This window comes from Crinia signifera, chromosome 3, assembly GCF_055691185.1.
Source record: "Crinia signifera chromosome 3, ASM5569118v1, whole genome shotgun sequence".
In the NCBI taxonomy this organism is placed as follows: domain Eukaryota; kingdom Metazoa; phylum Chordata; class Amphibia; order Anura; family Myobatrachidae; genus Crinia; species Crinia signifera.
Window position 1 is genome coordinate 28,324,322 of NC_139219.1, and position 25,822 is coordinate 28,350,143.

General features: G+C 47.5%; 1 protein-coding gene and 1 pseudogene across 1 annotated transcript in view; one reads left to right on the plus strand and one right to left on the minus strand.

Moving 5' to 3' along the window:
• The first annotated feature begins 1,030 nt into the window (after positions 1-1,030).
• Positions 1,031-25,822, plus strand: part of PARP1 (poly(ADP-ribose) polymerase 1) — a 53,938-nt gene continuing 29,146 nt past the window's right edge. Inside the window, 6 exon segments of the mRNA XM_083175534.1 lie at positions 1,031-1,431; positions 1,433-1,480; positions 11,695-11,857; positions 14,090-14,205; positions 14,606-14,820; positions 23,707-23,803. Coding sequence (XP_083031660.1) covers positions 1,360-1,431; positions 1,433-1,480; positions 11,695-11,857; positions 14,090-14,205; positions 14,606-14,820; positions 23,707-23,803 — 711 coding nt within the window. The 5' untranslated portion in view covers positions 1,031-1,359.
• LOC146062401 (adenosine receptor A1 pseudogene) lies at positions 16,694-17,608 on the minus strand (annotated as a pseudogene).

Here is a 25,822-nt window from a genome sequence, read left to right on the forward strand (position 1 = left end):
GGCCACACTCCTAGTGCCATCTCCTATATGCAGTTATCCAGAGAGGGCACATGGGTGGAAGCAAGGGCGCACCAGTGTCCTGGAGATTCTGAGCTGTAGGAAACTTAAGATGAAAAAGGCTTCCACTGCCTCTCCTGCCATCCTCTGCCTCCCCCCGCCACCCAATATCTCCCAGCAAAGCCTTCACAGCAGGTATAAGTTTTAACATTCACATGAATACATGCCAAACACATGCAGGGCAGGCAATGGAGCCCGTCCTGGAAATGAAATTAAGTGATTGAATTTAATGCTACTTTGTATGTGCGGCATGATGACCACACAAGGGGCCGCCATTCTTCAGAAACATGCTGGGGTCCTGCAATAATTTTTCTCTGATAGGGTCATAGAGCAAAATAGTTTGAGAACCCCTGCAATAGACAATGTGTGTACCCAGCCAATGCAAGGAGCAATACGGCGATATATCAGCCGTACACACTGAACGATATGCATTCACAGCCGCATTCCTCTGCATCTGGCCATTGCCAGGATCGCCCTGCTGGGCGCACAGCATGCTCGTTGAGACAATCCACAGGCTAACCCGTTTGTGCCCGATAGATAGGTCCAAACCGTCAGATCATGTGACATATCATCTGTCTATCATGCACCACACTTTACTACGGAAGTGGGCGGCACCGTTGTGAGCTCGGCGCAGCTCCGGGTTCTTGGATGACCTTCCAGGCAGCCTGGAGCACCACCTGACATTTTGGAGCATCCCGGCTGATCCGGGAGGTAAGGTAAGTATGGACCCTATGCCCATGAGACAACTTTCTTCCGTCCAGGTACACCCATTTAGCGGGCACAGATTTTCGCCACGCTCTGAGGCGCATGTACGCTCACAGAGAGGCGTATGCCAGCTGAGCCCTTTTGGGGACCACAATGGCGCAATGCCCACCCTCATCCGAGTCCCCCTGGCACGAGGAGCCTCTCCAGCTCTGAATTTTGGCGGGAGATCGGGCCTGGTGACGTCACGCCAGGGAATAAGCCCCCGTCAGGAACTGACCGACGAGCGCCGGAGCTTTTCCCGCAGAGGGGTTCGTCAGGGGTACCCGGAGCTACCGACCAGGTCACCCCAGTCGGTCCCGTCAGCCGCTAAGCCGCCCCAGGCCCTGACTAGCCCGTTACAGCTCCCCCGAACCAGCCCCCGCCTCCTTCCAGGCCGAAGCAATCCACTGCCGATCGGCCTGTGCGTGTGAACAGCGCGGCGGGGGCTCGGCGAGCAGCAGCTCTGGCCTGGTCTGTTGTGTAGCGGCGGCTCCGTGTCTGCTGCACGTTGTTCCCGGTGTGTCCATCTACTGCGCCCCGCTCCACCCGCACCCAGCCATGGCCGATGCCTCCGACAAGCCCTACCGGGCCGAGTACGCCAAGAGCGGCCGCGCCTCCTGCAAGAAGTGCGGGGGACAGTATCGCCAAGGAGTCCCTGCGGCTCGCCATCATGGTGCAGGTATGTGCCGACTCCTCACATGCTCTGCATACATGTAACATGTCACTATAAGCCTGTAAACCAGCGAGCAGCTGGTGGGCTGCTACTTTATATCTCCAAGACTACACAGGTTGTTTACAGTATATATCGCCCCGACAGGCCTGATGTGCTACAGGGGAACCTGTTTACAACCCCCCATGTGGTTTGGTTTTAGTTTTACCCCATCTCTTATATATTTGGCTACATCTGTCACTCAAAGTGTGTCTGGAGCTGTAACGCTGGGTTGTGGACTTCCATCTTAATTTATGATTGTCATCACCTGTTTTAAACAGGGTAATTGATAAGAAAGGTGTTTAAGCACAGGTGATGGTAATCCATAATTAAGAAGAAAGTCCAGAAACAGAGCAATGTGTCCCTCTTGGAGAGGGTCATGTTGGGAGGTATGCACCTCCCCCCCCCCCCCCCCATTCACGGCATCCCCACGATTAAATGGCACATGCAAAACACTGACATGGCTATGGTCGACAATGAAAAAGGTTGACAAGATTTATTTTTCACTTTTTCAATGTTTTCATATTCATTCTCATGTGTCGACATGGACACCAATGAAGTGCCACACTTATGTCAACATTTACATGTGTTGACCTTTCTGTGTTGATTTTTTCTTGTGGCGATTCACGGCACCCCCCCGCGACCCCCCTCCCGCGATTTGCAGCACACCCCCCGCAATTCGTGGCACCCCCGGTGACTCCTGCTATTCGCGGCCCCACCCCGTGACACCCCCCCCTCCTGCGATTCGCGGCACCCCGCGACCCCCCTCCCACGATTCGCGCCAACCCCCCGGGCCCCCCCCCCCTATCGCGATTCCCCACCCCTGACCCCCACTCCTGTCATTGCGGCAACCCCCCGCCCCCGCGACCCACCCTCCCGCGATTCACTGCAACCCCCGTGCCCCCCCCTCCCACAATTCGCGGCACCCACACCCCCCGCGACCCCCCCTCCCGCAATTCACGGCATCCACCCACGACCCCTCCTCCCGTGATTCGCGGACACCCCTCACCTCCTCCCCCCCCCCCCCCCCCCCCCACCCCCGCGCGCGATTCACAGCAACCCCAGGATTAAATGACACAAGCAAAACACTGGCACGGCTATGGTCGACAATGAAAAAGGTTGACATGAGTTTTTGAAGATTTATTTTTATTTTTTTGAATGTTTTCATATTCATTCTCATGTGTCGACATGGACACCTATGAAGTGCCACACTTATGTCAACATTTACATGTGTTGAACTTTCTGTGTTGATTTTTTCTTGTGGCGATTCGCGACACCCCCGCGACCCCCCCTCCCGCGATTTGCAGCACACCCCCCGCAATTCGCGGCCCCACCCCGTGACACCCCCCCCTCCTGCGATTCGCGGCACCCCGCGACCCCCCTCCCACGATTCGCGCCAACCCCCGGGCCCCCCTCCCGCGGTTCACGGTGCCCCCCACGACCCCCCCTACCACGATTCCCCACCCCTGACCCCCCCTCCTGTCATTGCGGCAACCCCCCGCCCCCACGACCCACCCTCCCGCGATTCACTGCAACCCCCGCGCCCCCCCTCCCACAATTCGCGGCACCCACACACCCCCCCCCCGCGACCCCCCCTCCCGCAATTCACGGCATCCACCCACGACCCCTCCTCCCGTGATTCGCGGACACCCCTCACCTCCTCCCCCCCCCCCCCCGCGCGTGATTCACGGCAACCCCAGGATTAAATGGCACATGCAAAACACTGGCATGGCTATGGTCGACAATGAAAAAGGTTGACATGAGTTTTTGAAGATTTATTTTTCTTTTTTGGAATGTTTTCATATTCATTCTCATGTGTCGACATGGACACCGATGAAGTGCCACACTTATGTCAACATTTACGTGTGTTGAACTTTCTGTGTTGATTTTTTCTTGGAGCAATTTTTTCCATTGACAACTATGAACTATGTGCACGTCAACCTACACATCATCAACCAATTCTTTGTATAATATATAACACCTGTTCTGTTTTACTGTAGGTGTTTTAAGTCAGACCTTTTACTGCTACTATTACTGTTTATGTAAATGCATTCTGAATGACAGCAACATCCTACCATCCTTCTACAAGAATATATAACCAACTAGGTGATTCATCGCGCCCCGTGCCCCCCCTCCCGCAATTCACGGACCCCCCGCGCACCCCCTCCCGCGATTCGCAACCCCCCCCTCGCACAATTCACGCCCCCTCCCACGCTTTGCAGACCCCCGCCCTCTCCCGCGATTCGCCGACACCTGCGCCCCCCCTCCTTTGATTCACAGCACCCCTGCACCCCTCCCACAATTCACGGCACCCCTAAGCCCCTCTTTAGTACCCCGTATACTCACACACCCCTATCACTACCCAGCTGCCTGCTCTCCTGAACCGTAACTTCCACCACTGGGGAGTCGCTGACGCTGTTTTGCCCACATGCCCCTAACATGCCTCATAGCCCAGCCTCCTGCTCTCATGCACCCTAACTCCCACCCAGTAGGAGGAGACACTGACTCAGGGCCACCATCCTGTACTCCTGTACTGCCACGCTGGACCCTCACCCACTGGCAGAAGCTGCACAGTATCTCCCACCCTCCTCTTTATTCCCCCTTATGCCCACACACCCCTATCACTACCCAGCCTCCTGTTTTCCTGTGTCGTGACCTCCGCCAGTGGGGAGCCGCTGACTCAAAAACACCCTACTATACCTATTGCACACACAAACACCTAAACAACATGCACACACAGCCCCCCCCCCCACACCCACAAATGTCACTGTACCATCCACACTATCAATGTACATCTTACTCTGTAACCGCTTTTTAATTAAACAAAACAATACACACCCCCTTCCACATCATATGCTCTCTATTTAACACATTTCACCTATAACTCAAGTTGCAATATAACCATCTTTCTCATATGCAAATGTTCACAAATTAAGGGGGCGCAGCCCCTTACGACGGTGTGAAGAGTGCCCGTAGGGCGCGATGAATCACCTAGTTCTTATATATATCCTAGCCTACCTGACCCTCTCCATGAGGGAGCAAATGCTCTGTACCTGGTCTTCCCTGGTAATGTAGGATTGCCATCACCTGTTGGGGAGCTAGGTAATTGATCAGAAAGGTGTCACCACAGATGATGGCAATCCTACATTATTTTTCCCTTTAGTACATCTCGCCCAATGTGCATAAGATATCATATAAGATATGACATCACAGCTGTACTACACTATACTATCTTATGCTTTCTAGCCAGATTGAGTTGCATGCTCACCCGAGCAGCTCCCTGCCAGATGACCGGCGGGAGCGCGCATCGTACGTCGGATAGTGCGTACACACGGTAAGATATAGTGCACTATCTAGCATGCAATTCAAACTAGCTAGATAGTGTGCTAGATTTTGCACTATATCTTACCGTGGGTACGCACCTTTAGAATTTGCCATTTGATCAGTGCACACAAGTTACTGTATCCAGCATACATGAAATACTTCCTCTGTATGTACAGTACCCGGAGATAAGATAACTCCTGGTGTTTTGGTTTTAACTGTATGTGACACTGCATTTATAGTCGCTGATCAGTGGCTTTCTGTCTGGCCATGTCATGCTAGGAATGAGGATGCACTCTCAGCCACATCACTCCCTCCGCACTGTTATGTAATTATATCCTCAAGTACCAGAAACGCTGCTTCAGATCTGGCTTTTGCTGTTTCCTTTGCTGTACAGTTATATTGAAACTGTCATCTAAATCCATATCTCCCAAATGTCCCGATTACAGTGGGACAGTCGCGCTATTTTGACACCGTTGTCACATCCGAGGGTGGAGGAGGGACAGTTGGGAGAGTCAGTGATGTTTCCGTTAGATTTGCAAGAGCCTGAAATTTAAAAGGACAGTTCTTGTTATAGCATAACCCCCCCCCCCCTTTTTTTTTTTTATTAAAAACAGTGATGTTGCCCATAGCAACCTGTCAGATTCTGTTTATCATTTTCTCGGATGCAATAAATGAATGATACAGAATATGATTGGTTCCTATGAGCAACATCACCACTTTTCCCTTTTAGAAGCTTTAGTAAATTTACCGGTACTTCCTCATCTTTGCGGCCACCGCTTATGCTACAGAACTTACATAGGAATCTTTGCGCACCACAACCCAGGGTCCACGCCGCCATGTATTACCTTTAATAAAGTTGTGGCAAGCGGAGCGAGCCACCGAGCGTGAAGCGAGCCACCGAGCGTGAAGCGAGCCCGCGAGGGGACGATGATGCTATTCTGAAAGCGGCTAACATAACTTGCGTAGTGGTGGCCGCAAAGATGAGCTAGTACCAATTTACCTCTTAGAGAGCAGGTTTTTCTTTTTACTTGTTGCAGAAATGGAGCGATCTGCTGCATGTCCAGCCTCCGTCTCTGACAGCCTTCTGGTAGTGGGGAATGGGATCGCATACGATATATTGTAAGCAAAAGAAACGCATATCGTATGTGATCCTGCCGTCCAGGCAGCTTAAGGGGGATCTCATGCAACTTCTCCCCTCTGAGAAGTTGCAGAGTGTATGCAGGCCTTATAAATGGCGCTTTGGTCCGAGTGGTGGATACATCTGGCAACACATCATACACACAAACTATTGATATGAAACTTGATGAGTTTACAGCTAATGTCTGCTCTTTGTATGGAACCGCTGTGTTACAGAGTGCAATGGGGCCTACACACAGCATTTTCTAAGCAATTTGACTAGATTGCTTAGAAAATGCCTCTGCAGCGCAGAGAACACTGGCCCTGACCTACCACTCAGTACGCATAGCTGACACATCGCTGTGTGCTGAGCAATCCAGCATCGCTCAGCAAAGTCTGTGTGTAGGCCCCATTACAGTGGTTAGGAAATATTGCAAAGAACAGGGTTGGGAGCTTCACAGTGATTGCCAGGTACTGTAATTGGAGATCTTCCTCTGTCCATCTTATCTTGTCCTGCACAAAGATCTAGATTAGCAAGCTGCTGGGGAATCTGCATTCCTTCAATTACCAGTCAAATAGTTTCAGTAAAGAAGAACCCCCCCTGTGGTGCATTATCAGTGCATGGGCCTCTGTTGTTCCTTTGTTGTTGTTTTAAATTCTTCTGCAGTAATGGAAAGCACAATGGTATGTGCTGGTGCTATATAGATAAATGGTAGTTCACATTCTGTGCTGAAGATGTGTATTTCACGCAAGCCCAGCACGTATAAAAAATAATCTGTATGTCATATGTGGGCGCGCTTACATTACCTTATTGTACTGCAGTACGTTGTGGTTTTGGGGTTACTTTTGTGTGCATCCTATTTCAAAGCTTCTGACGCGCCTCAATGTAATTGCAAACGTTACCTTCAGCTCATTGTATAGACGCAAGCACAGTTGGATGTGTATAAGAAGTCTTTAACACGTGTTTGTTATGAGCAAGGTAACTTCCTGCTTTCTCACAGGCACATGTTAAAAACCACAAGATAGAGCTCATGCACGATGATTGAAGGAGTAACCATTTAGAAGTTTTCCCATTTTAAAGGGTTTTTCAGTTACTGTGCTGTGGTACACGAGTGTGCCTTGAGTTGTTCTCAAGTGGGGCCCCAGATCTAGAGATGCCCAAACCAGTTTACAGCCACCACCAGTTCAAGTGTTATTTTCTGGTCTCTTCTTTTCATGTAAAGGGCTAATGTATTTTATTTTTGTTACCTGTGGGGACAGTGTGATTATTTTTAATTTTTTTATATGGGGGCCAATGGGCGGTATTCAATGTGAATACCGGCGATGTGCAGCGAATCCTGTTTAGGTATTCAATGAGTCAGGGGCTCGCTGCCCCTGACCGGCGAATTTGAGCTCCTGCGGCGAACGCCGCAGGGAGCCTGAGGACGGTGGCAGGCAGGGAGATGAAAGTCTCCCTGCCTGCCCCAGAACGTTTGTGGGGGGGAGGTGGGCTCCCCGGGTGCCAGGCAGCACAGGCTGCCCCCCGGGGGTGCCAGCAGGGGACCACGTATATTCACTACACCCGGTCATGAATATGTAATGATCGGGTGAAGTGAATATATGAATATCTAATGAGCGGCTCGGCTCCGGCCCCCTGCTGGCTGGTCTGTGTTAAAAAAAAAAAAATATATATATATATATATATATATATTTTTTTTTCAAATTAAATATATATTCATGTGCTTACAGCACATGAATAAAAATAGCATGCCCCTCCTCAGAATAAAATTCCTGATTTTTTTGACACCAAATGTAAAAAAAAACCACTTTATTTTAAAAGTTCACATTTCACTTCACTATAAAAACATAGCGATTGCTACTCGGTGAATCATGGCGAAAAAAACCTTGAAATGTATTCGCCATCTGGTCATTGAATAGGGTGATTCACCGTTTTAGTCAAAAATTCGCCTAACAGCACAAAATCGCCTTAAAAACCTGGCGAATCAGCCTCATTGAATACCGCCCAATGTGTTTTGCCCTGTGAGGATCACATGGTGTGCCTTGGCAATTTTAAAATCGTATTTAGGGTACTTATATGTTAGTTGGCCACCCACTAAGCTATTTGCTTAGTTTTCCGTGTCCTCTCGTGGGGCTCGCCACACAATATAACATCAACTCCATGCCGACATAAATAGTGGGGGTATGAGCGTACTAAATATAGTGGGCGCCCAACAGACATATAAGTACCGTATTTAGTGTGCCAAAAGGTTGGAAATCACTGCTCTAGAACATTGTACAGACTCTCCAGGTTCTTGGCGGTGCTTGCAGGTCGCAAGCTATCTTCTATTTACCCACTGGTGTTTGAAAGCAGAGTAACTTGTGGGTTTTAACGGGATGCGGTCAAAATCCCGAATGGGTCATAATACCGACAAGGACAAAATCCCGACATTTAAAATCCTGACAGGGTCAAAATACCGACATAATGGCATATATTCAATGCCGTGGGCGAGCGGTGACTGCGAGCAGGACTTTTTGCTCGCAGTCACCGCTCACCCTGTCAGTATTCAACTGACCCCCCTCATACGCAAATTCCCCCTCGCTACGTTTTTTGAGCGAGGGGGAATTTGCGAATGTGCCTCCAAAAACTGCGAGAATCGAGGCTAATTACAGCGAGTTTGCTGCACTAGCCTCGGCTCTCACAGTTTAGAGGAATCCTCGCCGTTCTGTGACTGCGAGGATTCCCCCGGAACGTTGCATAGTGCGAGCGGCCGGCGCGGGGGTTAAACTGCGAGGATCACTGGTTTTCTGTGATCCTCGTAGTTTAACCCCCTCGCCGGCCGCTCGCACCGGCATTGAATACCTGCCATAGAATGTACAGGTGAAACAGTCAACATGACTTTCCGTCGACATGGGTTTTTTCACTGTTTTTGTACCCGTCATGTGCCGACAGGCGGTATTTCATGCTCTACCATCCACTAGGGCGTGGTGGGAGAATAAAATAGTGTGCAGAGCGCAGCGAGGCACCGTGCCCGAAGCATTGCGAGGGGCTGCGGTTCACTTCCAACTGTGTCCATGTCGACTGTGACGACATTCGGGTAAAAAACAGTTTAAAAAGCCATGTCGACCTGTCGACGGAAAGTCATGTTGACTGTTTCACCTGTACATTCTATATGTCGGGATTTTGGCCCTGTCGGGATTTCATACCGAATCCGTTTTAAGGACAAGTTGGGCAAATGTAGCCATTGACCACAGTGGAAATAATGTCTGCATGTTCAATGCAAGTGGCAATTTTTTCTTTTTTTCTTCCTAGATTTTTGTTCAGTGCAAGTGACTGCAGAATATGTGCATGTTATATAATACTTTTATTAATATAGCGTTCTTTCTCCAATATGACTTAAAGTACTTAACAGAATAAATGTAATACAGTACAGGGACAAGCACAGAAAAGCTTTTCATAAACGATACTTAAGGGGATTACGGAAATGCTTGAGTAAACAGGAAAGTCTTGACTCTGTTTTTTTTTTTAAGGATTCTAGAGTAGGGGTCTCTCGAACTGTGCAGGGAAGGGAGTTCCATAGAGTCGGAGTTGCATGGCTAAAACCTCGACCCCCCCCCAGATGAATTATGGGACTTTCTAGGTACTACTAATAGTCCTTCATCTACAGATCACAGTAATCGGGTGGGACAGTATGGAATCAGAAGCTGCTTCAGGGTCCTTGGTCATGTAGAGCTTTGAAACTCAGTAAATTGATCATTTTATGGGCAGCCAGTGAAGGGAGTGGAGAATGGGAGTTATGTGGCTAGAACGGTGCTGGTGGGGTAACAGCCTGGCTGCTGTGTTTTGTACCAGCTGTAATATGTGAAGTTTCTTTGCTGGGAGACCAAGGTAGAGGGCATTGCAGTAATCCAAACGAGATGATACAAATGCATATATGACTTTTGGCAGATCTTCAGAGGGGATTGAGTGTTTGATTCTGGCTATGTTCCTCAGATGGAAGAAAGAGGATTTGATTGTGGCTTAGCGATGATCACGTTCAGTGAAATTTATCAGCAAACGCATTAACCCACTGCGATTAGCAATAACGCAGCTACAGCAAAAGTCTCCTTTTCATTTGGGAATACCTCATATATTTTCTTTTCAGGTGGTCATGTACCTATCTTCCACTGAGGTTTACTGTATGCCGTATCTGATGGTTGGAGATGATAAGCCTGCTGACCTTCAGCGGTCAACCCAGTGCATGTCGACCTAAAGACACGTACCCGTTCGGTCTAGCACCCTGCAGCTTTCAAAACCTGTGCAGTTCTGCTTTCCTGCCTTGGGCGTCACTTTACTGTGGCGCTTCCAGCTCAGTTTGCTCTGTATCTCTGAAGTACTGATCAGAATGTAGCACCTATGTAGATATGTGCGGGGGTTGGTTTGTGACCATGCTGTAAATCCAGCTTGGTTACTGTGGAAAAATACACGACTACACTGTAAAATATATCAGAGATTGCATCGCATTAAACAATGTGTCGGGGAAATCTGTAAAATCCAACAGGTCACTAATTCTGACATCAAATGATCTGGATCTATGAGTCAGGAATTTTTTAAATGTAGTAATTCACCTTTTATGACTGGACAATAAGGCTGCAGGTGCTGCAATCCAGACGCTGTGCATTGCGGGCTGCGCGCACTGTGTCATTTGCGGCACAGACATGCGGGAAACCATGCATATTGGCAGGACGCTACCATCATTACTGCAACAGAAGATGCTAAACTGATAAAATCATGAATAGCTGTACTGCCATCAAGACTGAGCTCATTACCGGAATGTGCCCAAACTATTGTAATTAACCTATTTACTAAATGGGAAAGTGTTATAATTAAAGGTTAAATCCAGATGGCTAATATAGAAATGTTTACGGATTACATGTCACGGTAGGCGAGTCAAATATCATAGCGCTGTGTGGGGAGTCTCTGGTAAGCTCTTGGGCACGGATCTGTCTGACGTGCCGCAGGATGCAGCAGTGCTAACAGGAGATGGTCCAGGACCACAGACTGTCCCTTCTAGATGGTCAGACTAGTACAGGCCTTGACACATGAAATAGGTCGACCGGGTTGGAAGGTTAGGCCAATGGCAAGGTCGACAGTCAAAAGATCGACATGAGTTTTTTCACATTTTTGTACCAAATGTCGACACAGCTGTGCTCGCCATGCTTTGGGCATGGTGCCTCGCTGCGCTCTGCAAACTATTCCATTCTCCCACCATGCCGTAGTGGATGGAAGGGCATGAAATACCACCTGTCGGCACATGTTGGCTCAAAAAAAAAAACATGAAAAACTCATGTCTCCCTTTTGGCTGTCGACGTAATGCTTATGTCAACCTTCCAACCCTGTTGACCTAATTCAGGAATCGACCTTCCGTGGTCGACCCAATGCACATTGACCTAAATAGGGTCAACCGAATGACCGTATGCCGACTGAATACTGTTTTATACATATATGTCATAGTGTGTAACACATTTTGTGATGCTGGAATTATTTGTACATTAAAGTTAGTAATAACGTGATCAGCATATTTTGTTGGTAATCTTATTTCTTAGCCCCTCCCCAAACCTTAACCCATCTATAATTAGGAATGCTAAAGCAATGACATCACTGAGAATGTGGGAGTTCACAAACCTATTCGCGTCCTACTGTATGTGCTATAGAAAATGCTGATGCCCTATTGGCTGTTTTCTTTGTTTGAATGGGAAACTGATGTTCTCCTGTTGTTCTCTCCTAGTCGCCCATGTTTGATGGGAAAGTTCCGCACTGGCACCACTATTCCTGCTTCTGGAAGCGTACGCGCGTCTTATCCAACGGTGAGATCGATGGCTTCACGGAGCTGCGGTGGGATGACCAGGAAAAGATTAAGAAGGCGATTGAGACAGGGGGAGCCACAGCCGGTAGGTGGAGAGTGCCATCTGATTCTGGGATAGTAAAACGGGGGAAAGCCCAAAAGTTTCCCCAAATTACATAGGTGTGTCCTGTGCATTTATTTATTTATTTATTAACAGTTTCTTATATAGCGCAGCATATTCCGTTGCGCTTTACAATAGCAGACAGTGATACAACAAAACAGGGTATTTACAGACAGTCAAAATGTAGGAGCATTGTTCTTATAGCAGCAAATGTCGGAATAAGGAGGGAATATTGCTGTTATATTCAGTTATCTTGTTTATGGTTCTGATTTAAAGGGGGAATAATATTTGTCCTTGGGGGAAGTGGTTCATAAATGTGGTCCTTAATGCACCCCAACAATCCTGGAATTAAGGTTATCAATGTTTAGGCACAGGTGACTTAATTAGTACCTCAGTCAGTTTGATTATGCCATCTGTGCAGAGACAGGGATATCCTTAAAATCTGGAGTGTGAGGACCGCTCTTGGAAACCAGTGTATTACATAATATCTTTGTGAACATGGAGAATCCTGCATGTACAGGTTATACTGTATATAATTGGAAACTGCATGCATTATACATGGACATGAAGCCTGGTCTTTTGTTTCCATGAAATGTAAAGCGCCCAGGGCTAGTTTTACATTATACCAGCCTGGAGTAATCTGTGTAGAAAAGGTCCATCCAAAGTTCAGACTAGATTTTTTGTGGTATCCAATCCTTTCCCCTACCAGACTGGAATCTAACCAATCTGCTTGGGTCCCACAAGTCTCCACCTGTCCGATGCTGCTGCTCTGTGTGCTAGTTCTGATCGGTGCTGCTGCTGCTCTGCGCGCTAGTCCGGTGCGGCTGCTGCTCTGTGCGCTAGTCCTGTCCACTGCTGCTGCTGCTCTGTGCGCTAGTCCTGTCCACTGCTGCTGCTCTGTGCGCTAGTCCTGTCCACTGCTGCTGCTGCTCTGTGCGCTAGTCCTGTCCACTGCTGCTCTGTGCGCTAGTCCTGGTTACTGCTGCTCTGTGCGCTAGTCCTGTCCACTGCTGCTGCTGCTCTGTGCGCTAGTCCTGTCCACTGCTGCTGCTGCTCTGTGCGCTAGTCCTGTCCACTGCTGCTCTGTGCGCTAGTCCTGTCCACTGCTGCTGCTCTGTGCGCTAGTCCTGTCTGGTGCTGCTGCTGCTGCTCTGTGCGCTAGTCCTGTCTGGTGCTGCTTCTGCAGTGTGCGCTAGTCCTGTCCACTGCTGCTGCTGCTCTGTGCGCTAGTCCTGTCCACTGCTGCTGCTGCTCTGTGCGCTAGTCCTGTCCACTGCTGCTGCTGCTCTGTGCGCTAGTCCTGTCCACTGCTGCTGCTGCTCTGTGCGCTAGTCCTGTCCACTGCTGCTGCTGCTCTGTGCGCTAGTCCTGTCTGCTGCTGCTGCTCTGTGCGCTAGTCCTGTCCACTGCTGCTGCTGCTCTGTGCGCTAGTCCTGTCTGGTGCTGCTGCTGCTGCTCTGTGCGCTAGTCCTGTCTGGTGCTGCTTCTGCAGTGTGCGCTAGTCCTGTCTGGTGCTGCTTCTGCAGTGTGCAGTAGTCCTGTCTGGTGCTGCTGCTGCTCTGTGCGCTAGTTCTGTCCACCTGTCCTATGCTGCCGCTCTGTGCGCTAGTCCTGTCCAGTGCTGGTGCCGCTCTGTGCGCTAGTCCTGTCCACCTGACCAGTGCTGCTGCTGCTCTGTGCGCTAGTCCTGTCTGGTGCTGCTTGTGCAGTAGTCCTGTCTGGTGCTGCTTCTGCAGTGTGCAGTAGTCCTGTCTGGTGCTGCTGCTGCTCTGTGCGCTAGTTCTGTCCACCTGTCCTATGCTGCTGCTCTGTGCGCTAGTCCTGTCCACCTGACCAGTGCTGCTGCTGCTCTGTGCTCTAGTCCTGTCCTATCCGGTGCTGCTCTGTGCACTAGTCCTGTCTGCTGCTCTGTGCGCTAGTCCTGTCCACGGACCCTGACCTTGGTCAATAATAGATCACGGGAAGCAACCCTGACAGCATGGCTAACACTTTAGAGCCAGTTTATAGATCAGAATAGGATTACAGACACTTTGGGAGAGTTATTGAAGTAACGTTAAGAGGTTCAGATATTAAGTAAGTGAGCTCCACCCAGAGCACATATTTTTAGTACTTTAGTTGAGGTGTATTTTTTTACACCTCTGTGCAGAATAATGCGGGCTGTGAAATATGAAATCTTTGCATTCCAGCTGGTGAGCTATTTATTTTTTTCCCCCTCAGGGGCAGGAGGTGAATCTAAAGGAGGTAAAGCCAGCATGACGCTTAACGATTTTGCAGCGGAATATGCAAAGTCCAACCGAAGCACGTGCAAAGGCTGTGATCAGAAAATAGAAAAGGTAAGACAAAGGACATATTAAATAATAGTAGCTGGATGAGTACATTCCATCACCTATAGAGGTGCATGCCACACCCCCATCTTCCTGATCCAGTGTGACAGAAGCCTCACATTGGTGCTCTGTGCTGCTGGGGACCCTGCTCCTCCCACTATATAACTCTCAGCCTGTGGATTCCTGCTGCCTCCATTCCCCTCCTCACATCATGTCCCTGCCCCTGTCACATGCAGCCCTGTCCGCACTCACACATCACTCATCTCCTGATATACTCTGTGCTGCTGGGGATCCTGCTCCGCCCACTTTATAAATCTGTCTGTGGCTTCCTCCTGCTTTTGCATAATGTGAACTAATGAATAGGTATATCATGTTATTCAGCACGGGCCTGTGTATGTTCTATGTGCAGGGTCAAGTCCGATTATCGAAGAAAAGCCTGGATGTGGAGCGGCCTCAGCTGGGGATGATTGACCGCTGGTATCACCCAGACTGCTTTGTGGAGCGCAGGGAAGAACTTGGCTTCCTCCCGATATACAACGCCAGCCAGATGAAGGGTTTTAGCATTCTCAGTGCAGAAGACAAAGAGTCTCTGAAAGCCAAGCTCCCTGCAGTAAAGAATGAGGGGTATGTATGTCAACTGCATGACCTGCAGACTGGGGACCCCACCATTCAGGCCCATCTTGGGTACATCTAAACGCCTATATAGATATACGATGCATTCATCGGATTTGCAGCTAGTTAAGGTCAGATAAGTGTTCCTTAATGAGACTTCATGCAGGGGATATCTCTGCCATGTGTCGCCTCAGACCAGCAAGTAGAGCCCAGGCATCGCTTTGAGTTTCCGACCCCTGTTCTTGTGCTGGGTGATGTAAATTCCAATGCGTTTCATGCAGAGACTTCTTCAGGGGATGGGATTACATTTATCATTTGCTGTTCCGCTACTTTTTTCACAAACTTTGTACAAAACTTAAAAAGTGGTTTGGTCCTGAACAAGCCCAGTGAGAGCGCTCGCATCTGTGCGTCTACTGTGATTTATCCATTGCCTAATCCTTCTTTCTTAACCGCTCGCCATACCCATGAAGTGAGCAGCATACACCTGTCTGCGGTGGGCTCTTGGATCTGATCACATTTTTTTTCTTAGACCCCCATGTCCTCTACCCCCTTTATGTGTATGCAACTCTGCCATATCTTGCATTCCTGACCCTCTTTGTAGTGTGTCCACACACACACACACACACATACGCCAGTATTCAATGCTGCGAGCGAGGTGTGACAGCAAGCAGGGCTGCCTGCTCACTGTGACAGCTCACAGGGTCAGTATTCACTTGACCCCCTGCATACGCCGATACCCCTCGCTCCGTTATTGGAGTGAGGAGTAATTGCCGCATGCAGCTGCTAAAACAGCGAGACTAACGGCCAAATGCAGCAGGCTCCCTGCATTAGCCACGAGCCTCGCTGTTTGGGGGAATCCATCGAGGATTGCCCCGGAATGTTGAGTGAGTGGCCGGTGCGGGGAGTTAAACAGCGAGGATCACTTGTTTTCTGCGATCCCCGCCATTTAGCCTCCTCGCTGGCCACATTGAATATGGGCCACAGTATTTTTGTCCAGATAGTAAGTCATATGTACTAAGTTTAGTGTAAATTGCTCCGGGCCTTCCAGGCAACATCGATATCGACAGTGCAGCAAAACAAACGACTTGCAGGTTAAACACTAAATGATATCGTAAACTATCTCTTTCATTGATTTCTCCGGGACCCACGCTGAACATGCAGTCACTGACGATATTGTCAGATTTCACTGCACGTTCAGGCGATAGGGATCTGCGGGAACGTCCATCGGTGGTAATATAGTGGGTACAGACTGAACGATATGCATGATGAGACCATTAATGTACATCTGTATAGTGTTTAACCACCTTTTTAGGGGTACATTTAGTAAAGGTTCTAAAAAGGTGATGTTGCCCATAGGAATAAATCAGATTCTGTATATTCAGACAGAATCTGATTGGTTGCTATGGGAAAGAGCGCCTCTCTTCATTTTTAGAACTTTTATTTATTTAACACCTCAATATTTATTATATATTCTAGTAGTGTGTGAACTACTTTTTGGGCTCAATTCAATTAGCGGCAGGTAGATGAATTGCTGTCTGGCATGGAAAAACCCACAGTGGACGATATCACCCCGCACTGGACGGTTGTGAACAAAAATCCACAAGTCTGGAGTTTCCCTCCTCAAGTTCTCTCGAGGGGACTCGTTGGGTAATTCAGTTAACCCCGAAGTATCCATTTTTGGATACAGATGGGGGGCTATTCAATTAGGCCTATGATGTGCAGTGGTACCCTAGATTGCACTGATTTTGGCCTGTGTTTCCTAACTACTTTCCCTTAGCAGTTTGTATTTAAAATACGCAGTTTACAGGTTACCCTATGTGCAGCCTAGGAACAATCTGAATCGCGCTCCATGCATTTAAATGAATGCAGGTGAGCAACAGAAGTTTCATCCAGTCGGTGTGACCGCGCCGCCCCTGCACAGGAAGATTCTCTTGAAGGTGTTCCGGAAAGACTTCAGCTTGTACACGTACATGATGGGGTTTAGGGCGGAGTTGGCGTGGGTTAGTATGATGCCAATCTGCAGGATAATGGGCGGGATGTAGCATTGTGGGCAGATCAGACTTACTCCGTTCATGACGTGTAGGGGAGCCCAGCACAGCATGAAAAAGAAGATAATGGTGAAGAGAGAGGTGGCCGTTTTTAACTCCTTCATCCCCGCTCCGTGTTTACCCACCATGCCTTGCAGCTGCCTCTTCACTGCAGAGTAAATCTGGGCGTAGATGATGAACATGGTGATCAGGGGCAAGTAGAAGAAGACAAAGGAGAAAAAATACACCAGGTAGGTCATATCGATGACGTGCACAAAGATACAGTAGCCATGCAGTGGCGGTGGCTTGTGCCATCCCATCAGTGGCATCAGCCCGCTGAGAAATGCAACGATCCAGGCCGCGACGATCAGGATCAGGGAGTTTGTGGGGGTCATTATGCTCTTGTAGCGCAGAGGGTTTAGGATAGCGATGTAGCGGTCCACAGAGATGGCCAGGAGGCTGAAGGTGGAGCTCATGGTCAGCATGATCAGATTGGAGAGCATCAGCAAGCACACCTCCAGGTTGTACCGCGGGATGCCTACAGCGGTCAGAATGGCGCAAGGTATAGCGAAGGCTCCCACGCACACGTCCGCCACAGAGAGAGACACCAGGAAGTAGTTAGTCACCGTCCAGAGCTTCCTGTCCTGTACGACGGCAACGCACACCAGTATGTTTCCTAAAGCGGCTGCCGCGGCAATCACTGTCTCCGCAACTGTGTAAGGGATGTCCAGGCTGAAAATGAGGTCCATGGCGGAGGAGGCGCTGGTGTTCATGGTGCCGTGAGATGTGTTTAAAGTACCTAAAGTGAATGTCAAAAACAGTTATGATTATACTATACATTTAATACTGCAACAGAAATTCCCCTGGCATCCGATGGTAGTGGTCTTGTGTTCAAGTCCGCATCCGAAAACACTGGCTATGTAACGCTCTCCTACTGCAGCACCTATATGTACACAGATATTCCTAACTCCCATGTCACTGTATTATGAAGAGATGGGGAATGAGGGAACGTTGATCTGTTCACAACCTCATCTGTCTATAAATATAGAGGGGAATTCAAGATGAAACCAGGAACATTTTATGTCGGGTAAATTGGCTCCATCACTTTTCAATATTTGCTGACCTAATATGGAAAGTAAATTGTGCCTCCCTGTCATCCTTGTGGTCAGTTACCTGCTGGTGCTTCGCTAGCACTGGTTTTGCCTATTACTTTGACCATAAATAATTTTAATTTTGACCTGGACCGCCAACCCACCGCCCCCCCAGGGAGCCTAGGCACACAGATTGGGAACCGCTGACCTATAATAAGGCGAAATCCGGTGCAGCTGACCTTAGCGTCTCACTTGTGACCTATTTCTATTTGAAGTTTGATCTACAGAGGAAGAGCTGAATTTTATAGCTTCGTTTTATGTACAGAGATAAATCTTCACCAGAGAATGCCTTCCAGAAGCACTTAATGGTATTATGTCAGTTATTTTGTTATTTTCTTAAATAGAATTAACTACCAAGAGTCCCAGAAACATTGCGCTATAAACATTGTGTCCTTGTATAGAAAAGTTTAGTGTAGTAAAAAATTATAGAAGTCACATGTACAACAAAACCAGGCTGATGCAGCATGCGTTTCACTGCGCTCTTGTGCATGAGGTGTACGCACTCGTCTATTTACTGACGTGGCTTCTGTATTACAGTAGTGTTTCCGCCCGTTCACATCTAGTCGGAGCTTACGTAGATAGCGTAGTCAGTCAGGCGTCCCTGTTAGTATCAGCGTTGTGTTCCCGCCCGTTTGCGGCCAGCCGGAGCTTACGCAGTTAGCGTAGTCAGTCGGCGCTTATTACATTGTGTGGGCACCATTGACCATTTAAACCTGGCTGACATGACAGATGTGAATGTGTTCCTAAAACACCCCCATTACCCATGTCTGGGCCGAAGCGTGGCAAGCGGACGCTTTACCCGTCCTCCCAACCTTTTCATACGCCCACTATCCACGTCGGTGTGGATTTGATTTTAAAGTGTGGCGAGTCACCGAGCCCGAAGCGTAGCGAGCCACAATTCGGGCTCGGCTCGCTGCGCCCGCCACACTTTATAACATCAACAATAGTGGGGGGTTGAAATGGAGGCATTGACCAGATTAATCACAAACCGATGGACAATAAGTGAATTTTGCAGTTTAGGTACTGTGTCCGTAAAGACGTATCTTTTCTCAGTACTAAGTACTTAAATACACCAGGTATAATTAGTACACAAGACTTGGTATAAATTTGCACGCCGCAGGGAGCCGGCGGCAGGCAGGGAGATGGAAGGCTCTCTGTCTGCGCCGTGCAGTCTGTGTGGGGAGGTAGGAGGGCTCCCGCGGACACAGGCAGCACAAGTGGGCAGATGAGAAGTGATAAAGTGGAAGGTGACAATGCACCAGCCAATCGGCTCCTACCCCGGTTACTCTGGTTTGAAAAATGTCAGTTAGGTGGTGATTGGCTGCTGTGTTATCATCTTCGACTTTATCACTTCACTGGGCTTAGTGCACCTGCACCAATATGTCTTGGCACAAACTAAATCAATGGTGTATTTATCACCTTGCTGATACAGTATATGGATCTGATTGGATCGCCTTACACACACTGTAGAAAATTCATGTTCCATTATATTTGCAGACCAATTCCTACATAGAAGAGGAAATCACTACAGATACTGATCACGGAATGTATCTGATTAAAAGCAGCCCTCTAGGCACCCGAACGGTCCAAGTATATCCATGGCTCGGCACAGAGGGTTAAATCAAATTGATTGAAGTATGAATTGTTACCTGTGGCCGAGCATGGGTATGCTTAAAACATGGACCGTTAGGTTAACGTGGTCCTCAAGGCACCCCATGTGCTACACCACTGCTGTGTGCATTTAATCCCGTTACCTATGAAACCGGTACTTCCCAGCAAAACTGTGCGACTTACCGGTTATCCTGTGTCGGCTGAATGAGGCTCTGGTGGGGGCTGCAGTCTCCCCATGTGGTGATGTTCTCTGTGCGCTGGGAGCGGGTCACTACCACCTATTTATTCCTGTTTGTCCCTTGTCACCTGATTGCGGTCCAGATGCTCCATGTCACCATTCATAAGAGTTGTCAGCAGTAGATTTGATTAATTACCTTAATAATTAGTCACCGGTGCTCTCGCTCTGCTAATATTTCCCCTTGGAGGATAACCAATACCCTTCCTGTAATTCGCCTCACACCTCGTTGGTTAGGTGTTCTAATTAGGGATGCTGCACAGCTGAGAGTGGTGTAATAAGTCACACAGTGCTGGCTTTGTGTGTGTGTGTGTGTGTGTGTGTGTGTGTTTCTACCACTTCAGCTGGCCATACGTTACTGCGATGTATCTGATCGCCCGTGAGCTGCCCGGGAAGGTCGCATGCAACGTGTCCTTTCACATGTGATGGATTGCATGCAACCCCTGTTCCTCGCTGCTGGGGGTTCGAGTCTGAGGTGGTCCGACCTCGGACTCTGGTTCGATGCACAAGCATCGGACCCGAGGGGACATCAAGCGCATCTGATTTTTCGCACTATAAAAAGGGACATCATAGAACTGGAAAAGTCCAAAGATAATAAAGGGAATGGAGAATTTAAGCTACAAAGATAGATTGAACCATTTAGGATTGTTTACGCTAGAAAAGACATTTAAGGGGGAACATGCTTAACATGTACAAATATATCAGGAATTATCAGGCGCCATCTTTTTTTCTGGAAGGACACGTGGGCATGAGTTTAGATTAGAGGAAAGAAGATTTCGTTCCCTTAGAAGGAGACCTTTTTTTACGGTCAGGGCAGTTAACCCCTTCCCGACATTTGACGTACATTTACGTCATGGTCGGGATGTACTTCCCGACACATGGCATAAATGTACGTCATGAGTTCTAACTGTCACCGCGTCTATAGACGCGGTGACAGTTTGGAGATGTCTGCTGTCCCTGACAGCAGAAATGCAGATCTGGCTCAAAATTTTTCATTTTCGCAAGGAATGAAGGAGACAAAGCACCCCAAAATCTGTGCCCCAATTTCTCCCGAGTATGGCAATGCCTCACATGTGACCAAAAAATACCAGTTGGGTGCATGGCAGGACTCAGAAGGAAAGGAGTGATATTTGGATTTTGCAGCACAGATTCTGGTTGAATGACCCCTGAAGCACCCATACAGTGGAAACCCCCCACAAGTGACCCCATTTTGCAAACTACACCCTTCAGGGAATTCATCAGGGGGTATAGTGTACATTTCAAACCCCCAGGGGTTTCACCAATTTTGATACAACTGAGCTGTGAAAATGAAAAATTAAATTTTTTCATTTTCACAGCCCAGTTGTATCAAAATTGGTGAAACCGCTGGGGGTTTGAAATGTACACTATACCCCTAAATGAATTCCCTGAAGGGTGTAGTTTGCAAAATGGGGTCACTTGTGGGGGGGTTCCTAAATTTTAGCATCTTATGGTGCCTAGAAACCTACATGGTGCCTAAAAAATAATCTCATAAAAAGGAGGCTCCAAAATCAAGTAGGTGCTCCTTCTATTATGAAGCCTGTGGTTTGGTCAACGTGCACACTAGGGCCACATATAGGATATTTTTGAAAACAAAAGAATTGGGGGAATCAATTTTTAGTCACATTTCTCTAGTAAAATCTACTGTGTTCCTTAGAAAAATGTATTAAAATTGAAAATCTGCAAAAAAAATGAAATTTTGAAATTTCACCTACACTTTGTTTTAATTCCTGTGAAACACCTAAAGGGTTAACAAACTTCCAAAATGCTGTTTTGAATACTGTGAGGGGTGCAGTTTTTGAAATGGCATAATTTATGGGGGTGTCTCACATACAAGTCCCTCAAAGTCACATCAGAACTGAACTGGTCCCTAAAAAAAATCAGTGTTTGAAATTTTCTTGAAAATTTGCTATTGATATTGTAAGCCTCCTAGTGTCCAAAAAAATTAAAAGGAAGTTGAAATAATGATGGAAACATAAAGTAGACATATGGTCTATGTTAGTTATTAACTATTTTGAGTGGTATGATTATTTGTCTCACAAGCAGAAAATTTAACATTTTGCAAATTGCTAAATTTTCAATTTTTTTACGACATTTTGGTATTTTTCACAAAAAACCACAGACTGTATCGACCCAAATTTACCACTAATTTGAAGTACAATGTGTCACGAGAAAACAATCTCAAAATCACTGGGATAAGTAAAAGCAAAAAAAAAGTTATCCCCACTTAAGTGATACATGTCAGATTTGAAAAAAAAATGGCTCTGTCAGGAACGCAAAAACTGGCTGTGTCAGGAAGGGGTTAAATTGTGGAACTCTTCCTGGGGAAGTGGTGTCGGCAGGCACAGTAAATACGTTCAAAATAAGGTTGGACAAATATCTGTTGGGTAAAAGCATCCAGGGGTTCATGCAATAATCCTAATCTGTGTTTTAACATATCAGAATACACTACGTATAACTAAGGGATAAACAAATAGATCATACTCGCTAATCAAGGTTGAACTCGATGGACGCAAGTCTTTATTTAGCCGTAACTACTATGTAACTATGATTACTCTGCCCCATCTGTCCGGATAAAATCCGTCCAAATCGCTGTAGTGTATGGGCGCCTTTTCCACTATTTTGATTTATCCCCAGCTAGTTACCTGCCCGTCAAAATGATGCAACAACATCAATAACGGTAATAACAGCGGCTGTGCATGCATGAATGAATGGAGCAACACTTAAATTGCTCTATCGGGCGCTATCTAGTGGACGCCGGTGCTCAAAACACTTGAATTCACCCCCATAGATGAGGAGCAGCGTTAGCCCTTTTATTATATAGGATAGGTAATCCTATTTTTTTTTTTTTTTTTTTGCATTATCCCTGTAGGATGCCATAGTCTTTCTCGGTTGTGATCTTTCTCTTCTGCCATTTAAAATCCTCTCCATAACAGCAAGCCGCAACTCCAAAACGTTTCTCCTGTCAGTGAGAAACACAGAGTAAACATAGAATAGGGGGTTGTTAGGAGCGCGCTCTAATGGTACCACCTAGCATATAAGTATGATAAACATGATATTTCAATCATCCATTTTTCCGAAGTGGAATTCAGGTGTTCAACAATGCAACGTAGACTTCGTTCAAAACGTAATTCTTTATTTAAGAAGCCCAACGCGTTTCGTCAACACGACTTCATCAGGGGCAATGCAATAAAAAGGTATATAACAAAGAAGGTTTTCCTTATGTCGAACAAGAGTTTTACCATCAATGGAAAGTGATAGGGGCTGATTCCCTGGGGTGAATCGATACCCTTTGGAAGGGACAGTGTCGGTGCCCTCTATCAGGGACAGTGAATCCGTATCTATAGGATACGATGAGTCACGTTAGTTGATGGTCTTTTAGGAATTTCCAATTTCCCAATCACAGAACGACCACAATGGGTAGATACATAAAGCAATGATAAGGGAGGAGAAGTGATAAAGTGCCTGGTACTTTATCACTGGCTAATCAGCTCCTGACTGTTAAGTTGCAGTCTGGGTTTAAAAAGGACAGTTAGAAGCTGATTGGCCGGTGATAAAGTACCAGGCATTTTAACACTTCTCTTCCCTTATCACTGCTTTATGTATCTACCCCAATGTAAGGAGTGTGGTTTTGTTTTTTAAAGAGGCAAATGTAGACTCTTCCCAATATAAAAACACTATGGAATCACGACATGCTTAGAGGTAAACCGTGTGATTACACAATTTGCCATTTGTATCCATTCCCACCAATACTACCAAACTAGTGTCTGGCTGGCTTTTACAGCCTGGCCCAAAGTGCATCAATGTCTTTATACTCTGCGTCCCTTTAAAATGTTCCATTCTGCGTTCCACCTAGGAAGCGAAAGGGGGATGAGATGGACGGATCTGCCGTATCTAAAAAAAAGTTAAAGAAAGAGAAGGAAAAAGAATCAAAGCTTGAAAAGTTGCTGAAGGTGAGTGAAAGGAAAGCTAACACTGTAGGTTATGTAGGCTCAAGACACTGATATAGTTATTGTATCATTCCTGGGTAAATGTCAAGTGTTTTGGGGTCTTCAGTACCGTTATGGCAGTGTTGAGTGACCAGTACTAGTTATGGCAGTCGGCTAAATAGGGATCCCTTCACGTTATGTCACACATATTGGCGGGCCTGCCTGCCGACGTCATAAATTGGGCGGGCCTGCCAGCTGAACTCTCTGTTGGGGGCGTTCCCGGGACAGACTGGTCTGGCTGTATTAGTAGGGTGCTGCTAAACAGGTAGGGCACGGTTTGCCCTTTAATAATCAGACAGCGTCAAGTGAACACTAGGGTAAAGGTTTCCCGTACATGGTCTCCTCCTGTCCACCTTGAGCACATACAGATGTCCTTACTTCAGTCACGTTAAACAGCCCTCGTGCCTAGTTGTAAGTGCATTGACTAATACCGGGCATCTTTTTGTGCGTATTTTCCCCCCTGCTTTCACTATGCAAATAAGACGCACTAGCAGACTCAGCTGATTAAAATGATATGTGGCTTGCCCATATTCTGTGTGGGTTATGCCTGCATATGAAATGCTGTTACAGTGTTTTCCAGGAAACCACTAACCTAGCATTTTATATGCAGATACGTATGCATTCATGTTATACGCATAGAAGACGCATTTTCGGCAAAAATAAAGTCTGACGTCAGCAGAGTTGCCCGGGAACTGCCGTCTCACTCGCGCCAGGTATCTCGTGGTGCATGGCATATTGGGGCCAGCTGTATGAGGACACATCTGTACATGCGCCAATCGGAAGTGTGCAAACAGGCGGATTCTCTGGTTTAAATACTAAGATGGGTGTTCTGTTGAAGATGGGAACGGATTCTATCTATTCTCTTCTAGATGGTATAATATGATTGGTTGCTATGGGCATTAGAACTCCCCTCTTAGTATATTTACCCCACTGTGTTGAGTGAGGTCGGATCAGCCCCTGCACTTACCGCCCGACAGATAACCATGCTCCCAGAAATAGGGGTTGTTATTTTGCCCTCTTTTCCAGCATTTCAATTAGAATTTTATGTGACAAGGGAAACGGACAATTGGCCGATGGGTTTGGTCATCATGAACCACCAAATAAACCGTGTTTGCAACTTACCTGTTAACATTAGGACCTTTTTTTTTTTTTTATTATTATTATTATTTCTTCATCATTACTACATTGTGTGCAAGGCTTGTGGATGTCAGGCAGACACATTAGTGGTGGGACACGTTTATCGATGCTCCGGTGTTCTCTGATTACGCCCAAAAGAGAAAATGTAGATGCGCTCTCTATGGTATCAAGCGTTGATAATCAGATTCATCTCTTTTATATATTTGGCTACATCTGTCACTCAAAGTGTGTCTGACTAACGCTGGGTGGAGCCTCTGACTCACATGACTGACTCACATGACAGAGAACCAGCCCAGTGAGCCCCCTCTGCCTCCCCATGTTACCCAGCAAAGACACAGCTACTCACCAGACACACCAGGTGAGCACCCCCCACGATTTGCGGCAAACCCCCACGACCCCCCTCCTTTCGCGATTCGCTGCAACCCACCGCACCCAGCCCCCCCTCCCGTGATTCGCGGCCGGCCACGCGACCCCCCCCCCCCCCTCCCGCGATTCGCTGCGCCCCCCCCTCCCGCAATTCGCAGCACCCACCCCCGTGACCCCCCTCTCCCGCAATTCATGGCACACCCCCCCCCCCCTCCCGCGACCACCCCCCCCCCCTCCCGCGGACACCCGCTGCCGCGATTCACGGCAACCCAACGATTAAATGGCACATGCAAAACACTGACATGGCTATGGTCGACAATGAAAAAGGTTGACATGAGTTTTTGAAGATTTATTTTTCACTTTTTGAATGTTTTCATATTCATCGACATGGACACCAATGAAGTGCCACACTTATGTCAACATTTACATGTGTTGACCTTTCTGTGTTGATTTTTTCTTGTGGCGATTCGCGGCACCCTC